Consider the following 16,678-nt stretch of genomic DNA (forward strand, 5'->3'; position numbering starts at 1 on the left):
TTTACAATACAGATTGTGTCAAAGCAACTGCACAGTATTTAAACAGCACAATAGTGTGTAAGTAACGCATTATTGTAACAATCAATATTCAGTTAAAGGCAGTTCATCAATGAATTCAGTGATATCATCGTCAGTTCAGTTCAAATAGTATACGATATCGCTGGAAAATGTCCCCAACTAAGCAAGCCAGAGGCGACAGCGGCAAGGAACCAAAACTCCACAGGTGACAGAAATGGAGAAAAAAACCTTGGGAGAAACCAGGCTCAGTCGGGGGACCAGTTCTCCTCTGGCCAGACCAAACAACAGTTTGTACCAATGTCTGATTGTAGAGAACTCATCAGGATCCTGTGGTGTAGCACCGATGGCCGTCAAGGTTGGCGAGGTCTTTATTGATGATCCGCCTTGGAGCTCATCTGGTTGACATCCATGGCTATTGAAGTCATCTCTAGGTGGTGATCCACGATCTAAGCTGGGTACGGACTGGATCCGGGGGACTGGAGTGACCATCTGATCCAGATACAGGCTGGATCTGGTGGCTACGGTGACCTCGGAATAAGAATGAAACAGACTAATATTAGCGTAGATGCCATTCTTTTTACGATGCAACGAGTGCATCAGGTGTTATGGGAGGTGTTTTCGGTTCCGGTTGACCTAATTAATGCAGCCTAACAATCCTTTAACGGATTTGAATTATAGAAATGTGTTAATGATTTTATGTGTAAGCCAGGTTAAAGAGATGTGTCTTTAATCTAGATTTAAACTGACAGAGTGTGTCTGCCTCCCGAACAGTGTTAGGTAGATTGTTCCAGAGTTTAGGCGCTAGATAAGAAAATGATCTGCCGCCGGCAGTTGATTTTGATATTCTAGGTATTATCAAATTGCCAGAATTTTGAGAACGCAGCGGACGTGAAGGACTATAATACGATAGGAGCTCGTTCAAGTACTGAGGAGCTAAACCATTGAGGGCTTTATAAGTAATTAGCAAGATTTTAAAATCTATACGATGTTTAATAGGGAGCCAATGCAGTGCTGACAGAACCGGGCTAATATGGTCATACTTTCTGGTTCTAGTAAGAACTCTAGCTGCTGCATTTTGGACCAGCTGGAGTTTGTTTATTAAGCGTGCAGAACAACCACCCAATAAAGCATTACAATAATCTATCCTTGAGGTCATGAACGCATGAATTAATGTTTCAGCATTTGACATTGATAGCATAGGTCGTAATTTCGATATATTTTTAAGATGGAAAAATGCGGTTTTGCAGATGCTAGAAATGTGGCTCTCAAAGGAGAGATTGCTATCGAATAGGACGCCTAGGTTCCTAACTGATGACGACGAATTTACAGAGCAGCTTCTCAAATGGAAGCTTCTCAATTCAAAGCTTCTCAAATGTTCAAAACACACACATGCTCCAGAATGATGAGCTTTTTTAGCTTTTTTCTATCTGATCTCTTGATAAAAAATGTACCTGTGGTAACTTTTTCGCAAGATGCAAAATATGTACTTATAAGCAGTGGTGGATGAAGTACACAAATCAAGTACTTGAGTAAAAGCACAGATACGTATAAAAGAAATTACTCAAGTAAAAGTAAATGTACTCCTTTTTCAATTTTACTCGAATGATAGCACAAAAGTACTTGATTTTTTATGTACTTAAGTAAAAAGTACTGACAGATCGATTTATATTGCAATTTTTTCTTCTCAAACCTTGTCTGTGGTGTAAAAACACCCCTGGCCAAATGCCCTCAGAGGGCATCACTTCCCACTTTGATAATTAGGGGCCAGGCACCTATTGTATCAGTTAGCCACCTTCTTCTTCTTCTATTTCTTCCGCACTTAAGTCTATGGCAGCCCATAAAACCGCTCGCGGGAAAGTTGTGAAATTTGGAACACTGATAAGAGGACAGTGTCAACACTAACCATAGCAAATTTGGAGTCTCTAACTCAAACTCTCTAGCACCACCACTTGTCCAAAGTTTTACTCATGTTCATGCTAATAAATTTTGAACCATAAATCTTTAATAAATCTTTTTTTCTCTGAATCCTTGGGTCATGAATGAAGTCCAAATTTCAAAAGATGTAGGTTTTTTTTTATATAGTTCGTAGAACCTACTTTTTCGAACTTGTCCTATATAGTTTGTCTGATTTTCACCAAAATTGGCTCAGATCATCTTCAGACAATGGTGGAAAAATTAATGGAATTCAAGTTGATTAGTTCTCGAATAGCATGCAAACAAATTCTACGAAAAGCACACAAAAATGGATGTGAGGCTATATCGCCGCAGCGGTTTGGTGTATTAAGACCAAACTTTGTGTGTGTTATAGCACAACCTGAGGCTACCTGCACAGTTTTGGCGCAGTGCCACCTAGTGATCAGGAGATACAAAAAAAGGATATTTCAGCTTATAACTTCATAATGGTTTAGCCTAGTCCAGTGATACCAAACATGCCAGGTTTTGCCTTATGGTTTGTGCAACGTTTTAGCACTTAAAAACATATGCCAATATCTTAAAAACCCGTACTCCTATCGACAGGAAACCACTGTAGGAAATTTGGAAACATAGCGTGCCAGCTGTACAGTAATGCCCAATTGCAAAAATTTTGATAGTAAGTGGCAAAGAAATGCAAAGTCAGCCATCTGTCATTTTTTCTCTTCTCATATAGAAAAATGTCTATAACTCCAAAACAAAATAAGATATTTTCACCTAATTTGACTCACATATGTATGGACGTACTCTAATGCTGATGATACATGGGGCAACTTTTTGAGCAATTTTATCGGGCAACTTTTTTTTGCAATATTGTTTGGGCACTTTCCCATTGAAAATGGGTAACAGATTTCTATCTGGATAATTTAGATCAATTGTAAGCCCTGTATCTCACCTGGTTGCCCATTGACGGCAACATTTGCCAAAGTTGCCCGGCAACATTGCTCAAAAAGTTGCCCAGTGTATCATCAGCCTCAGGACACAGCAAAAATTTGGTGGCATTGTGCCTCTTGGTGGCGCAATAATTGAACAAAACATGAAATTGCCATTGATCACCAATCACCAATTTTGACTAAAATCACCTTAAAGTGGCTTCAATTACTCATTGCTGCACTTGTTCTGATGCTTCCCTTGCCTAGCGCTTTGCCTCGAAATTGCTGCTTGCAGCTATATTTACTGTAGTTACCATGTTCTGAACATCACATCCTTTCTTTTTCCCTCAGATGTAATCTATCTAGGTGGTAGAAAAAATATATTTGGACTTTATATCTAAAAATGACCTCATTCTAGCACCAGCAAACTTGTTAGACAGTTAGCATCAGCTAACAATGTGTACTTATTTTCAGTATGGTTATGAATAAACATTTATATCTGTCTACTCGCCTGTAGTTGATCCAAACAATATAAAAAAGTATACTGTTGATAAACAATAAAATACAGACGTCACATAGGGCTAAATGCGTAGCATTTTAAAACTACTAACGTTACAGCAGCAGGGAATATGAACGTGCATGAGTGCATTAATCTGTGTTATTTCGTTTTTTGACCTAAAACATAGAAACTGATATTGATGTCTGCATTCAAGATTTTCAGACGGCTTAAACAGATCACCCTTTACAGCAGATTTAGTTCACAAACAACTGACAGTTTTAACCTAAATATGATTTTCAGTTACAATTAATCCTAGAAGTCGACTTTCTTTTTACAGCATTCAGTCGCTCGCGCACTCACAAGTTCTCCCGGTTATTACTTGTAAATTTAGTTCACTGGACACTCGCTCTAAACAAATCATTTGAATCAGTGAAAAAAGCGAATTGGGGAAAAAAAGCGCCACTCAGTGGACATTTCACATTGAATATGTCACATGGCACTACATATTTTGCGTCTTGCTAAAAAGTACCCACTGGTATGTTTTCGTCATGAGATCAGGTTGCTATTTTTGGTTGGTAGCTGATCTACTTCAGGTCCCAATCTCTCACATTTTCTGGTAGACATTTTAGGCCTTGGTGCGAATGTGGGACATGCAGTTTCAAATCCAGTTAGAATGATGATCTGATTACATTTCCTCTCTCTTTCTTCCCCAAAATTTCATGTCTCTTCTTTCACTGTCATTATTTTCAAGCACAAAAGGAAACAAAAGCACATTTGTTTGATAGTGACTCATGCATGTCATTTTAAGTTTGAATCAGTATGTAACTACGATTCAAAGGTTCAGGGTCAGTAGTTTTTTTTTTATAAAGACATGAATTCTTTTATTCAGCAAGGGTGCATTATATTGATCAAGAGTGACAGTAAAGACATTTATTATGTTACAAACGATTTCTTCATCAAATAAGTGCTGTTATTTGGAATTTTCTATTTATCAAAGAATACTGGGAAAAAAACAGGATTGAGCTTTCAACAAAGATATAAAGCAGCACAGTTATTTTCAATTCAGCATTAATAATAATTAGAATTGTTTCTTGAACACCAAATCAGCATATTATGATGATTTCTCATCATATGACAAGAGTAAAGTAAGGGCAGCTTTCCCATCAGGAGTATAAATTGGAATTTAAAAAAAATATTTTGATCAAATAAATGCAGCCTTGGTGAACATGTGACCTTGGACCACAAAACCAGTCATAAGGGTCTTTCATCATGTGAAAGCTAAATAAATAAGCTTTTCATTTAAGTATGGTTTGTTAGGACTTTAAAGTTGTCCAATTAAAGTTCTTAGCAATGCATATTACTAATCAGAAAATAAAGTTTGGATATATTTATGGAACATGCTCTTTACTTAATATACTAATGATTTTTGGCATAAAAGAAAAATTGATAATTTTGACCCATTCAATGTATTTTTGGCTATTGTTACAAATATACCCAAGCTACTTAAGACTGGTTTTGTGGTCCAGGGTCACATATGAGACTTCTCTTAAAAACATAAAATCTTAACAACCCTAAACTTTTGATGGTAGTAAAGATTGGTTGCAGGCTTCTTGCAAAAATATAAGAATCATTTATTGAAATAAAATAAAGAAAAGTGTCTCTGTTAATGTGGTGTGAATGCCTTAAAAATAAAAACAAAAGCCACATTCATACCTAAAGTCTAAACGTATATTTTGTGGTCTCCATCATTTGAGGCTCTTGAGGTTTCAACACTGAGGGTTAAGCTAAATTATTAGAATGGAATCATTTTTTGTCATGTTGAGTGCCGTGTATAGTGGTTACTCAAACTGAAGCTGTTTGGCATGAAACGCTCTTACCGTCTTGGCCTTAGACTGGGGTCAACATCAGGGAGAGAGAGAGTGGACCATTTTCTCCAAAGTGTTGTTCACTAGAGAGATGTTGTCTCTTCTTGCGCAATAAATAACTGTCATTACATAGAGTGCCATAGTGTTTGCAACATGTAGAACACTCTTTGGCTTATGGACTAAACAAATACGCTCATTTTTCAAAGGACACAATGCTACCAACCCAAGATGCCATAGTCCGATACATTCCAGGCTCCGTACATCTATAGAAATGAAAACAGGGTTTGTGTCTGTCGTAGAAGCACTTAGAAGAAGTTGATCTGTTTGCACGCGGCTGATCAGACATCTCGTGGTTGGGAAAACTTCAATTGTGAAGTGAATTTGAATAAATGCCGCTGGTTCTTTGTAAAGTGGACTGTTAGAGATTTTGTTGAGATGTATGAATCCTGAACCACTCAAATAGAGTCTTCTCAATTTCTGTAAATCATAGATTTTTATCCTCTGTGCCACGATTGATTCTCATAAAATGGCTTCACACTGTTACCGCATTGTGCTTATCAGAAGCAATTAAGGGCGTCCATTGTGCGCCACGGTGGCCAAGTCCTCTGCATTTTCCTCCCGCTTTTGCTTGTTTCCTTCTCTCTCCCTGGCTTAAGGTCCCCATAATGCAGCCCTGCCATGAAAATCAATACGGCTTCCACTGAAGACGCATCTTGTCAAAGGCAATTCAATTCCGTCTGCTCGGCTCTTGGAGTGTCATCTCCTATTGCTGCGCTGTGATCTGTTAACATAGCCAAAAGTGTAGAACTGAAGCGACATTGAACCGTCTTTCCTTTCAGTCACTTTCTCTGCAGTCAGGTCAGGTTGGCTGTGTGGTGATTGTGTGTGGCATTTTTGACACTTTCGATTCAAGGTTATCCGCCAAGTGCGTTGCCGCTTTCTGCACGTGATGATTATTATCACACGAACCACTCAGAAAATGTAGCTTTTCACCAAATAATATCCGTCTTATCAGAGTAAACCAAAACATTAAATAACTTCTCATAGAAATTCTGTTGTTTCTTCTCTAGTCGGTTCATGAGATGTCAATACATTATCTTTTTCTTTCTGAAGTTCAATTGTGTTGTACTGCGTACCTAAGTGACTTTATAAATGTCCCATTCTCTAAAGGTTGAACCAAATGTTGCCTTTTTCTAAAATGGATTTTGATACTGCTTGTGAAATGATTTTCATTGAATTTCCATCTGAATGTGACCTAAACACTATAACAAGGCCATTGAATCTTGTCTAAAACACTGATCCAATCCAATATTTACTTACTAACTAATATTAGCAGAAACCATATTATATTATATATATATGTGACCCTGGACCACAAAACCAGTCATAAGGTTAAATTTTACAAAACTGAGATGTATACATCATATGAAAGATCAATAAATAAGCTTTCTATTGATGTATGGTTTGTTAGGATAGGACAATATTTGGCCGAGATACATCTATTTGAAAATCTGGAATCTGAGGGTGTAAAAAAAATCAAAATATTGAGAAAATAATCTTTAAAGTTGTCCAAATTAGGTTCTTAACAATGCATATTACTAATCAAAAATTACATTTTGATATGTTTACAGAAGGAATTTTTCAAAAAATCTTCATGGAACATGATCTTTACTTAATTTCCTAATGATTTTTGGCATAAAAGAAAAATCAATAATTTTGACCCATACAATGTATTTTTGGCTATTGCTACAAATATACCCCAGCGACTTAAGACTGGTTTTGTGGTCCAGGGTCCCATATAAAAATGTGGCAGAATCCATTCAAAAGGCTTATCTTTGTACTAAATTTACCCCTAAAGGATTGTGCATATTAAAACCTTAAAGGTGTTCTACTGTTCGAAAGTTTAGGTTTAGTAAGATTTCTTTCTTTTTAAGAAATTAATAATACAATATATTATAATGTCACATTTCAAATGAACACTGTTATTTTGAACTTTATGTTAATCAAAGAATCATGCATGAAAAAATCACAGTTTTCACAAAGATATTAGGCAGCACAACTGTTTTCAATATTTTTAAGGAACCAAATCAGCATTTTAAAATAATTTCTAGAGATAATGTACTGCTTAAAGACTTGAGTAATGGCTGCTGAAAATTCAGCTTTATCATCATAGTAATAATGACATTCAATATATATTAAAAGAGAAAACAAATATTTTAAATTATGATAGTTTGAATGCTTTTACTTGCTTTTTTAACCTAATATATATATAGCTGTGTTGAAGAGACATATTTTGGCCCAAAAAGTTCAAACGGAAGTATATATGTGACCGTGCACCACAAAAATAATCATAAGGGTAGATTTTTTTTTTTTTTAAATTGAGATTTATACATCATCTGATAGCTGAATAAATAAGCTTTCCACTGATGTATGGTTTGTTAGGACAATATTTGGCCAAGATACAACTATTTGAAAACCTGGAATCTGAGGGTGCAAAAAAATCAAATATTGAGAAAATCGCCTTTAAAGTTGTCCAAATGAAGTTTTTAGCAATGCATAATCAAAAATTACGTTTTGATATATTTACGGTAGGAAATTTACAAAATATCTTTATGGAATATAATCTTTACCTAATATCCTAATGATTTTTGGCATAAAAGAAACAATGTACTTTTGGCTATTGCTACAAATATACCAGTGCTACTTAAGACCGGTTTTGTGGTAAAGGTCACATATTACTACCTTTTAAATGGGTTCTGCTCTAGTGACAGTGTTTCTACATTTTTGTCTTTTTTTAAGTGTAAAAGACAACACAAAGACTCTCAAATCAGAATTAAAACACTCTTGTAGTCACTGACTTTGACTTCATTGTTTGGTACCTATTTCTGCTCTATGTTCTACTGCCCTCTGGTGTTGTAGTGCAAACACTGTGGCCAATTTCATTTTGTGTTAGTGAATCTCTGCCAGCAAATACTCACTAACATTAAATTAATGAAATTTGCACTGCAGCTTTCGCTTTATGAGAGGAACTGGCTGAACCGTTGGAAGACCTCTATTCTGCATGAAGGAGAAGGAAACATCACCAATGTGAAATGGAGAGCCAATCTCATTGCCTGGGCAAACAATTTGGTACAATCAGATTTACATAAATTGGACAAGATAATTAAGATGCCTTACTAATCATGATTTTATCTAAAATGCAGTTGATGTGTTTCAGGGTGTGAAAATTTATGACATCAGCAGTAAACAGCGCATCACTAATGTGGTGCGGGACAACAGCAGTCTCAGGCCGGATATGTACCCCTGCAGTCTATGCTGGAAAGACAACACCACGCTGATCATCGGCTGGGGCTCCTCTGTTAAGGTGTGCGTTGAGAACAATTGCAGATTAAGTATTTTAATACTAGTAAACTAGGAATAAGGATTTCTAAAAATGTGTTTATTTAAATAATGTTGTTGGATTTGTTTTTCTCAGATATGCGTTGTTAAAGAGCGTGACCCAACGGAAATAAGAGATCTACCCAGTCGCTATGTTGAGATTGGTAATGCAATTATAGTTATACACATAATGTGAACATCATTCAGTTTAAACACAAAAACTCTCATCCTTTTATTACTCTTAAGTTGTACAAGAGCATAACTTTGACTTTTTTTCATTTTCTCTCTGATTTCTTTCAGTGTCAGCATTTGAGACCGAGTTCTTCATTAGTGGACTGGCGCCTTTGGCAGATCAGCTGGTCACTCTATACTATGTCAAGGAGAACTCTGAGCACATGGTAATATTACCCACTCTCTCCAGATCTACCAAAAAACTGTTGTATTTTAGAGTGCAAACCATTCTAGAATATTCTTAAGATGAGCGGCTCTCAATCAGGGGCCTTATCAAACATCCAAGGGGGCTGCAAGATGACTTAAAATTATTTCAAATAAGACAAAAACCTTAAATCAAGCTTAAAATGTAAGCTGACAACATGCTTATTTTAATAATTCCCTCACAGGATTCTCACGGTCTTGGAAAACCTGGATCTATGACAGAAAACGTATGGAAATTAATTAAATCTTAAGAAGTAATTGAAAATATGCACATTTATAACGAATAAATAAATATTATTGCTATAATGTTATGTCAAACTCTAAAATATTTATTGGGTAGAATTTACTGTTTGTGAGTAATAGATATATATTAGTAAGTATATATATTGCAAAAGTATTCAGAACCTTAACCACTTCTCTCATATTATCAAATAATAAATGGTACACTAAAATTTCATTCTGATGGATTATATATTTTTTTGAAAACACTGAAACTCAAAATCAATTATTGGAAGGTGACACTGTGGTTTTAGGAAATATTATTAGGAAAAATTAAAACTGAAGTATCTTGCTTACATAAGTATTCAACCCCCATCATTTAATATTTGGTCGAGCCACTTTTGCTGCAATAACTGCTTTAAGTCTTTTGGTTGAGGCTATTTATTTAATCTGTGTTACCTGGCAGCTTCCATAGCACAGGGATTGAATACTTATACAAGCAAGATAATTGAGTTGCAGTGTTTTCAAATAAAATATCCATCAGAATGAAATTTCAGTGTACCATTTATAATTTGATAATATAAGGAATTGGTCAGAGGTCTGAATACTTTTGCAAGGTACTGTATATATACACTGCCTGTCAAAAGTTTGGGATCGGTATGATTTTTAATGTATTTTAAATAAGCTTTTAAATCTCGTCTAGGCAGTGTTTATTCAATTTAAAATACAGAAAAAAAAATTATGCTGTGAAATATCATTACGATGTAAACTATTTTTTGTGATCAAAGCTGAATTTTTCAGCATCATTACTTCAGTATCACATGATCCTTCAGAAATCATTCTAATATGCTGATTTATTAGAGTGCTGGAATATTTTTTTGGAACCTGTGATATTCTTTCCAGGATTCTTTGATGAATAAAAAGTTTAAAAGAACAGTGTTTATTTAAAATATAATTACTGTTTAAAAGTTTGGGGTCAATACATTTTTATTCTTTCTTTTTGTGAAAGAAATTATTACTTTCAGCAAGGATGCGTTAAATTGATAAAAAGTGATAACAAAGACTTATATCACAGTTTCTAAAAAAAATATTTGGTAGCACAACTGTTGCCAACATAGATAATTCTAATAATAAGTCAGCATATTCGAATAATTTCTGAAGGATCTTGTGACACTAAAGACCGGAATAATGGCTGATGAAAAATCAGCTTTTGCATCACAGGAATTGTTTTTAATGTATAATTTTATTTTATATTGTAATAACATTTTGCAGCATTATTGTTTTTTTTTCTGTATTTTTGATCAAATAAATGCAGTCTTGATGAGCATAAGAGACTTCTTTAAAAAAGACTGATCCCAAACTTTTGAACAGCAGTGTATATATGTATGTATATGTACAGTCAAGCCTGAAATTATTCATACCCCTGGCAAATTCTGACTTAGTTACTTTTATCCAACCAGCAATTTTTTTTTTTATTAGAAATGACGTCTCCCAGAAGATAAGACAATGTACAAGAGGCATCATTGTGGAAAAAAAATATTACTCCTCTTTTATTTACATTTGAACAAAAAGTGGCATGTCCAAAATTATTCATACCCTTCTTAATAATCAATAGAAAAGCCTTTATTGGCTATTACAGCAATTAAACGCTTCCTATAATGGCTGACCAGCTTTAAGCATGTCTCCACTGGTATTTTTGCCCATTCATCTTTAGCGATGAGCTCCAACTCTTTCAGGTTGGTGGGTCTCCTTGCCATCACCCTGATCTTTAGCTCCATCCACAGATTCTCAATTGAATTTAAAGGAGAACTCCGGTGTGATTTTGACCTAAAGTGTGTTGAATCACGATACCGAGTGTGAACGTACCTTGCATATCTCATCTCGTCTTGTCCACTGCTGTCTGAAATCTGGGGTCAGTTAGCCAATGCTCACAACAGGTTGTCAATGAGAGTCAATCGGGCATCGAAGTAGCCATGTGAATAAATCACTGTTTTACGCCATTTACGAGGCACAAAGTAGCTCCACACTTCATTGGTAGACTTCCAAGGGCCCTGACATTTAAAACGAGACATTGAGAACTCCGAAAAAGCACCGGTAGTTTATTTACAAGAAGATTTATTCAGACAGTAACTGCAAGAAAAAATCCGGTCGTCGCCATCTTGAATTTAGTCACGATAATTCGAGTGTCGAGCACCAAGGAATTTATCAGGTTATCAACGTATCAGGTTGTAGTTTCCTTCGTGCTCGACACTCGACTTATCGTGACTAAATTCAAGATGGCGGCGACTGCTCTGTTCCTGGTGGAAAATGTCTGTATAAATCTACTTGTAAATAAACTACGGGTGCTTTTTATGAGTTCTCAATGTCTCGTTTTAAATGTCAGGGCCCTTAGAAGTCTACCAATGAAGTGTGGAGCTACTTTGTGCCTCGTAAATGGCGTAAAACAGTGATTTATTTACATGGCTTCGCCGATGCCCGATTCACTCTCATTGACAACCTGTTGTTAGCATCGGCTAACTGACCCCAGATTTCGGACAGCAGGACACAAACCGAGATGAGATATTCAAGGTACGTTCACACTCGGTATCATGATTCAATACACTTTAGGTCAATATCACACCGGAGTTCTCCTTTAAGTCAGGACTCTGGCTGGGCCACTGCAAAACGTTAATGCCTAATGTTGTTGTTGAGAATTTTGATGTATTGCTCCTTTTTCATAGTGCCGTTTACTGTGATTAGGTTCCCTGGACCACCATGTTTGACAGTGGGGATGGTGTTCTTAGGGTTGAAGGCCACATCATTGTGGCCAAACAATTTTTGTTTCATCTGACCATAAAACAGAAGACTTCTTCTTTGTCCAGATGAGCATTTGCAAAGGCCAAGCAGGCTTTTGTGTGCCATATCTGGAGAAGTGGTGTCCTCCTTGGTCTGCGTCCTTGGTCTGTCTGCTTTGAGATTTTGCCACCAGCAGAGCCCAGATTCATCAGGATGGCCTTGGTGGTGATCCTTGGATTATTTTTTACCTCTCTCACTATCCCTCTGGCCAGCACAGGTGTCACTTTTGGTTTCCGACCACATCCTCTGAGATTTTTCACAGTGTGGAACGTCTTGTATTTTTTAATAATACTGCACTGTAGCCACTGGAACTTCAAAAAATTTAGATATGGTCTTATAGCCCTTTTCTGACTTGTGAGCAGCCACAATGCACAGCCGCAGGTCCTCAGTGAGCTCCTTTGTCTTAGCCATGACTGTCCACAAACCAACAGCAGAGAGCTGTAACTTTAAGTCAGAATTTGTCAGGGTATGAATAATTTCGGGCTTGACTGTATATGTAATGCTAGTTTCTGTTATGTAAAAGAAAGTTTAAAAAAGCAGCTTTGTCACTGCAGTGGAAGTACTGCAAATTTAAAATAACGTCTTTGGTGGTAGGAGGGCCTTTAAATCCAAAAGGTTAAGAATTGCTGCTTTAAATGCAAAGTATCTTATTAGAAAAATTTAGCTTCGTCTTACTGTGAGAGTTCAAAGTATGTAGTAATACATAATGAAACTCTGTTTGTCACAGGAGGAAGAGTTCAGAACACGGCCTCGTTTAGACATCATCCAGCCGTTACCTGAGGGCTGTGAGGAGATCTCATCAGACGCTCTCACTGTACGCAACTTTCAGGAGAACGAGTGCAGGGACTACAGGCTTGGTATGATGAAGACAGACTGATTGAACAAATAAAATACTAGCTGTAATAATGTGGAGGGATACAAATCACAGTTTAATCCGTTAAAATATGTATTTTGATATGTGTTGTGATTCCAGAACACTCTGAGGGAGAGTCTCTATTCTACATCATCAGCCCTAAAGACATTGTAGTGGCTAAAGAAAGAGACCAGGATGATCACATCGACTGGCTTCTGGAGAAGAAGAAATATGAGGTACGTGTTCAGCAGTCTAAGGAAGCATTTATATGATAATGTTTAAAATTTCGAGATGTACTTTAATGGTTTCTGATTTGATTTGGATGTTTGTCACAGGAAGCACTGATGGCTGCAGAGATCAGCTTCAAAAACATTAAGCGCCATGATGTACAGGTGAAACAAATGCACTTTTAAAAAAGAAAACCAGTCTTATTTAGTATAATGCTCTCAGATAATAATCACAATGTGGCTGCTTCCTGTCTGTGCTCTGTGAATAGAAAATTGGAATGGCGTACATCAATCATCTGGTTGAGAGAGGAGATTATGACGCAGCTGCTAGGTACAGGACATCAACACTATGATTTATTGAATTGTTAAGCATTTAAAATATGAATAGAAGCCTTGATAAACTCTCTCTGTATTCTTTATTGACAGAAAGTGTCAAAAAGTGCTTGGAAAGAACATGGATCTCTGGGAGAATGAAGTGTATAGATTCAAAACCATTGGACAGTTGAAGGTGAGTGTGAGAAATTGTTATTTTTATTTATTAATATATTTTTTTAAATAATTATTATTTTCACCCTGCATTACTTGTGTAGTAAATAGTAACATATCAGTGATAATTTTTTTATTAATAACAAAAAGTCAGTGTGATGTTGTTGACTAGTAGTAGTAGTAGTAGTTATATACTGTACTACTCTGAAGTAGACAGAAATTGATTGAAATATCTCAAATATATATGAATAATATATTAAAAAAGAACTTAATGCCAATAATTTTGTACTTTTTGTGATCTTTCTTTATTATGATTATACTGATGTAGTAGAAGTAGTAGTAATAATATCACACTATTCATAACTGTGTTATTAATGATAATTTTTGACAAAGTTCTGAGAAACTAGTAACATTTTAAAATACAAAATACACTACCAATCAAAAGTTTTTGAACAGTAAGATCTCTTCTGCTCACCAAGCCTGCATTTATTTGATCCGAAGTACAGCAAAAACAGAACAAGTTTGAAATATTTTTACTATTTCTATTTGAATTTTTTTTTTTAAATGTAATTTATTCCTGTGATCAAAGCTACATTTTGTTATCAATATTTAAAACAATTGAGTATTTTTTTCACGATTCTTTGAATAGAAAGATCCAAAGATCAGCATTTATCTGAAATAAAAAGCTTTTGTAAAAGTATACACTATACCGTTTAAAAGGTTTGAGTCACAAATTAATACTTTTATTTAGCAAGGATGCTTTAGTTGATCAAAAGTGATGATAAAGACATTTATAATGTTACAAAAGATTTCTATTTCAGATAAATGCTGTTCTTCTGAACTTTCTATTCATCAAAGAAAACTGAAAAAATTATTCTCAGGTGTTTTCAACATAAATAAAAGTTTTTGAGAAGCAAGTCCTGAATATTAGAATAATTTCTGAAGGATAATGATGCAAAAATCCAGCTTCTGAAATCACAGGAATAATTTACATTTTAAAATATATTCAAATAGAAAACAGTTATTTTAAATAGTGAAATAGTTTTACAGTTTTTTTATTGATTATTTTTATTTATTACATAATTTTACAGTAGAAATCTTACTGTTCAAAAACGTTTGACTGGTCATGTATTATAACTTAGACAAAGCTCTGAGAAATGAATACAATGTTTTTATTAATAATACTATATATGAAATGCATGAATAATATATTACAACAGAACTTAATTTTAGCAATAATAAAAATTCAATTATTTAGAATTTTTTAGCGGGATTTGTTGTGTGATCTTTACTATGATTATGTTGGAATAATATAATAATATCATGCTATTATTATTAATTATCACTTTTGACAAGGTTGTGAGAAATGAGTAACATTTATATATATATATATATATATATATATATATATATATATATATATATATATTAATTTATTATTATTATTTTTTATTCATAAATAATAATGCATCAAAAATATCTGTTTAACCTATAATCTCTAATTTAGCATTGTAGAAATGCTATTTGTTAACTACCCACTTCCATTCTTCTTACTCCCAGGCCATCAGTCAGTACTTACCAAGAGGAGACCTTCGTCTTCGACCAGCAATTTATGAGATGATACTTCATGAGTTCCTCAAGACTGACTATGAGGTATGTGCTTTCCATTAAACATTTTTAAACTATAGATTCAGGTTTGAAAGCATTGCAACAGCCTTTGAAGAAGGGAAATCCTTTTGTTGTTTTTAATGCAGGGTTTTGCCACACTGATACGCGAGTGGCCAGGAGAGCTGTATAACAACATGGCTATAGTTCAGGCAGTGAACGAACACCTGAAGAAGGATCCCACCAACAGCATGCTTCTCACCACCCTGGCCGAACTGTGAGTGAATTCTGCCAATTCATCAATAAATTATTATCCTTAACATAATTTGAAAAGCAGATCTGCTCAAAGTCTTATATGTGCGTTTGCAGCTACACGTATGATCAGCGTTACGATCGTGCGCTGGAGATCTACCTGAAACTGAGACACAAAGATGTTTACCAGCTCATTCACAAACACAACCTATTCTCCGCCATCAAGGACAAGATTGTCCTGCTCATGGATTTCGACAAAGAGGTCAAACATCTATTTTATTGCTCCGGCCTCACTGAGGACCCTTGTTTTAGAATTTAATGCAAGAAACCTGTCAAGTACCTAAGTTCAGGAAGTTATGGATTGTTTTGCTCATGAAATATATTATAGATGACTTTGGAAGAATGTGATTTATAGTCACAGAGATGTGTCTGAAGGATATGTCCACCTCTTTGTTCTCTTTTTTTTAGAAAGCTGTTGACATGCTGCTGGATAATGATGATAAAATATCGGTGAGTTCAGCGCAGTGGCCTCAGTCTTTTGATTAAACCCTTCCAAACTCTCTGCACAGATAAACATCTGTGTGTTTTTGTCCCTCAGATGGACAAAGTGGTGGAGGAACTAAAAGACAGACCTGAACTCTTACATGTGGTATGTTGAATTGAGCTGTTTAAATCAAGCAGATTTGTCTGAGGGATCCATTTGTAACTTTTTTTTGTCTGTTTCTTCGCAGTATTTGCATAAGCTGTTTAAGCGGGACCACCATAAGGGGCAGAAGTACCATGAGAGGCAGATCAGTTTGTATGCTGAGTTTGATCGACCCAATTTACTGCCCTTCCTCAGAGAGAGCATGCATTGCCCACTAGAAAAGGTTTGTATGAAATTTGTCACATTAAACAGGTTCTTATGTTGACTAAAAATGCGGGGCCAGTTTTTTTGTTAATTTTTGTGTTAATTTTATTTAACAAGGACACATTAAATTGATCAAAAGTGACAGCAATTGTGACCCTGGACCACAAAACCAGTCATAAGGGTCTTTTTTTTTTTAATTGAGTTTTATACATAATGTGAAAGCTGAGTAAATAAGCTTTGATGTTTGACCATTGATGTATGGTTTGTTAGAAAAAAATCGAAATATTGAGAAAATCACCTTTAAAGTTGTCCA

At 35.3% G+C, this 16,678-nt stretch overlaps 1 protein-coding gene across 2 annotated transcripts in view; it reads left to right on the forward strand.

Moving 5' to 3' along the window:
- Positions 1 to 16,678, forward strand: part of vps41 (VPS41 subunit of HOPS complex) — a 40,443-nt gene that overhangs the window by 18,582 nt on the left and 5,183 nt on the right. The window contains exons 8-23 of one of the 2 annotated variants that reach the window (XM_073830432.1): positions 8,235 to 8,354; positions 8,443 to 8,589; positions 8,701 to 8,767; positions 8,904 to 9,001; positions 9,224 to 9,265; positions 12,820 to 12,949; positions 13,066 to 13,181; positions 13,281 to 13,337; positions 13,442 to 13,503; positions 13,599 to 13,680; positions 15,219 to 15,311; positions 15,413 to 15,540; positions 15,633 to 15,777; positions 15,984 to 16,025; positions 16,114 to 16,164; positions 16,247 to 16,384. In XM_073830432.1, the coding sequence (XP_073686533.1) occupies positions 8,235 to 8,354; positions 8,443 to 8,589; positions 8,701 to 8,767; positions 8,904 to 9,001; positions 9,224 to 9,265; positions 12,820 to 12,949; positions 13,066 to 13,181; positions 13,281 to 13,337; positions 13,442 to 13,503; positions 13,599 to 13,680; positions 15,219 to 15,311; positions 15,413 to 15,540; positions 15,633 to 15,777; positions 15,984 to 16,025; positions 16,114 to 16,164; positions 16,247 to 16,384 (1,518 nt within the window). The remainder of the gene's footprint in view (positions 1 to 8,234; positions 8,355 to 8,442; positions 8,590 to 8,700; positions 8,768 to 8,903; positions 9,002 to 9,223; positions 9,266 to 12,819; positions 12,950 to 13,065; positions 13,182 to 13,280; positions 13,338 to 13,441; positions 13,504 to 13,598; positions 13,681 to 15,218; positions 15,312 to 15,412; positions 15,541 to 15,632; positions 15,778 to 15,983; positions 16,026 to 16,113; positions 16,165 to 16,246; positions 16,385 to 16,678) is intronic. The other variant, XM_073830433.1, reaches the window with a different exon arrangement.

The sequence above is a fragment of the Garra rufa genome, chromosome 24, assembly GCF_049309525.1.
Source record: "Garra rufa chromosome 24, GarRuf1.0, whole genome shotgun sequence".
In the NCBI taxonomy this organism is placed as follows: domain Eukaryota; kingdom Metazoa; phylum Chordata; class Actinopteri; order Cypriniformes; family Cyprinidae; genus Garra; species Garra rufa.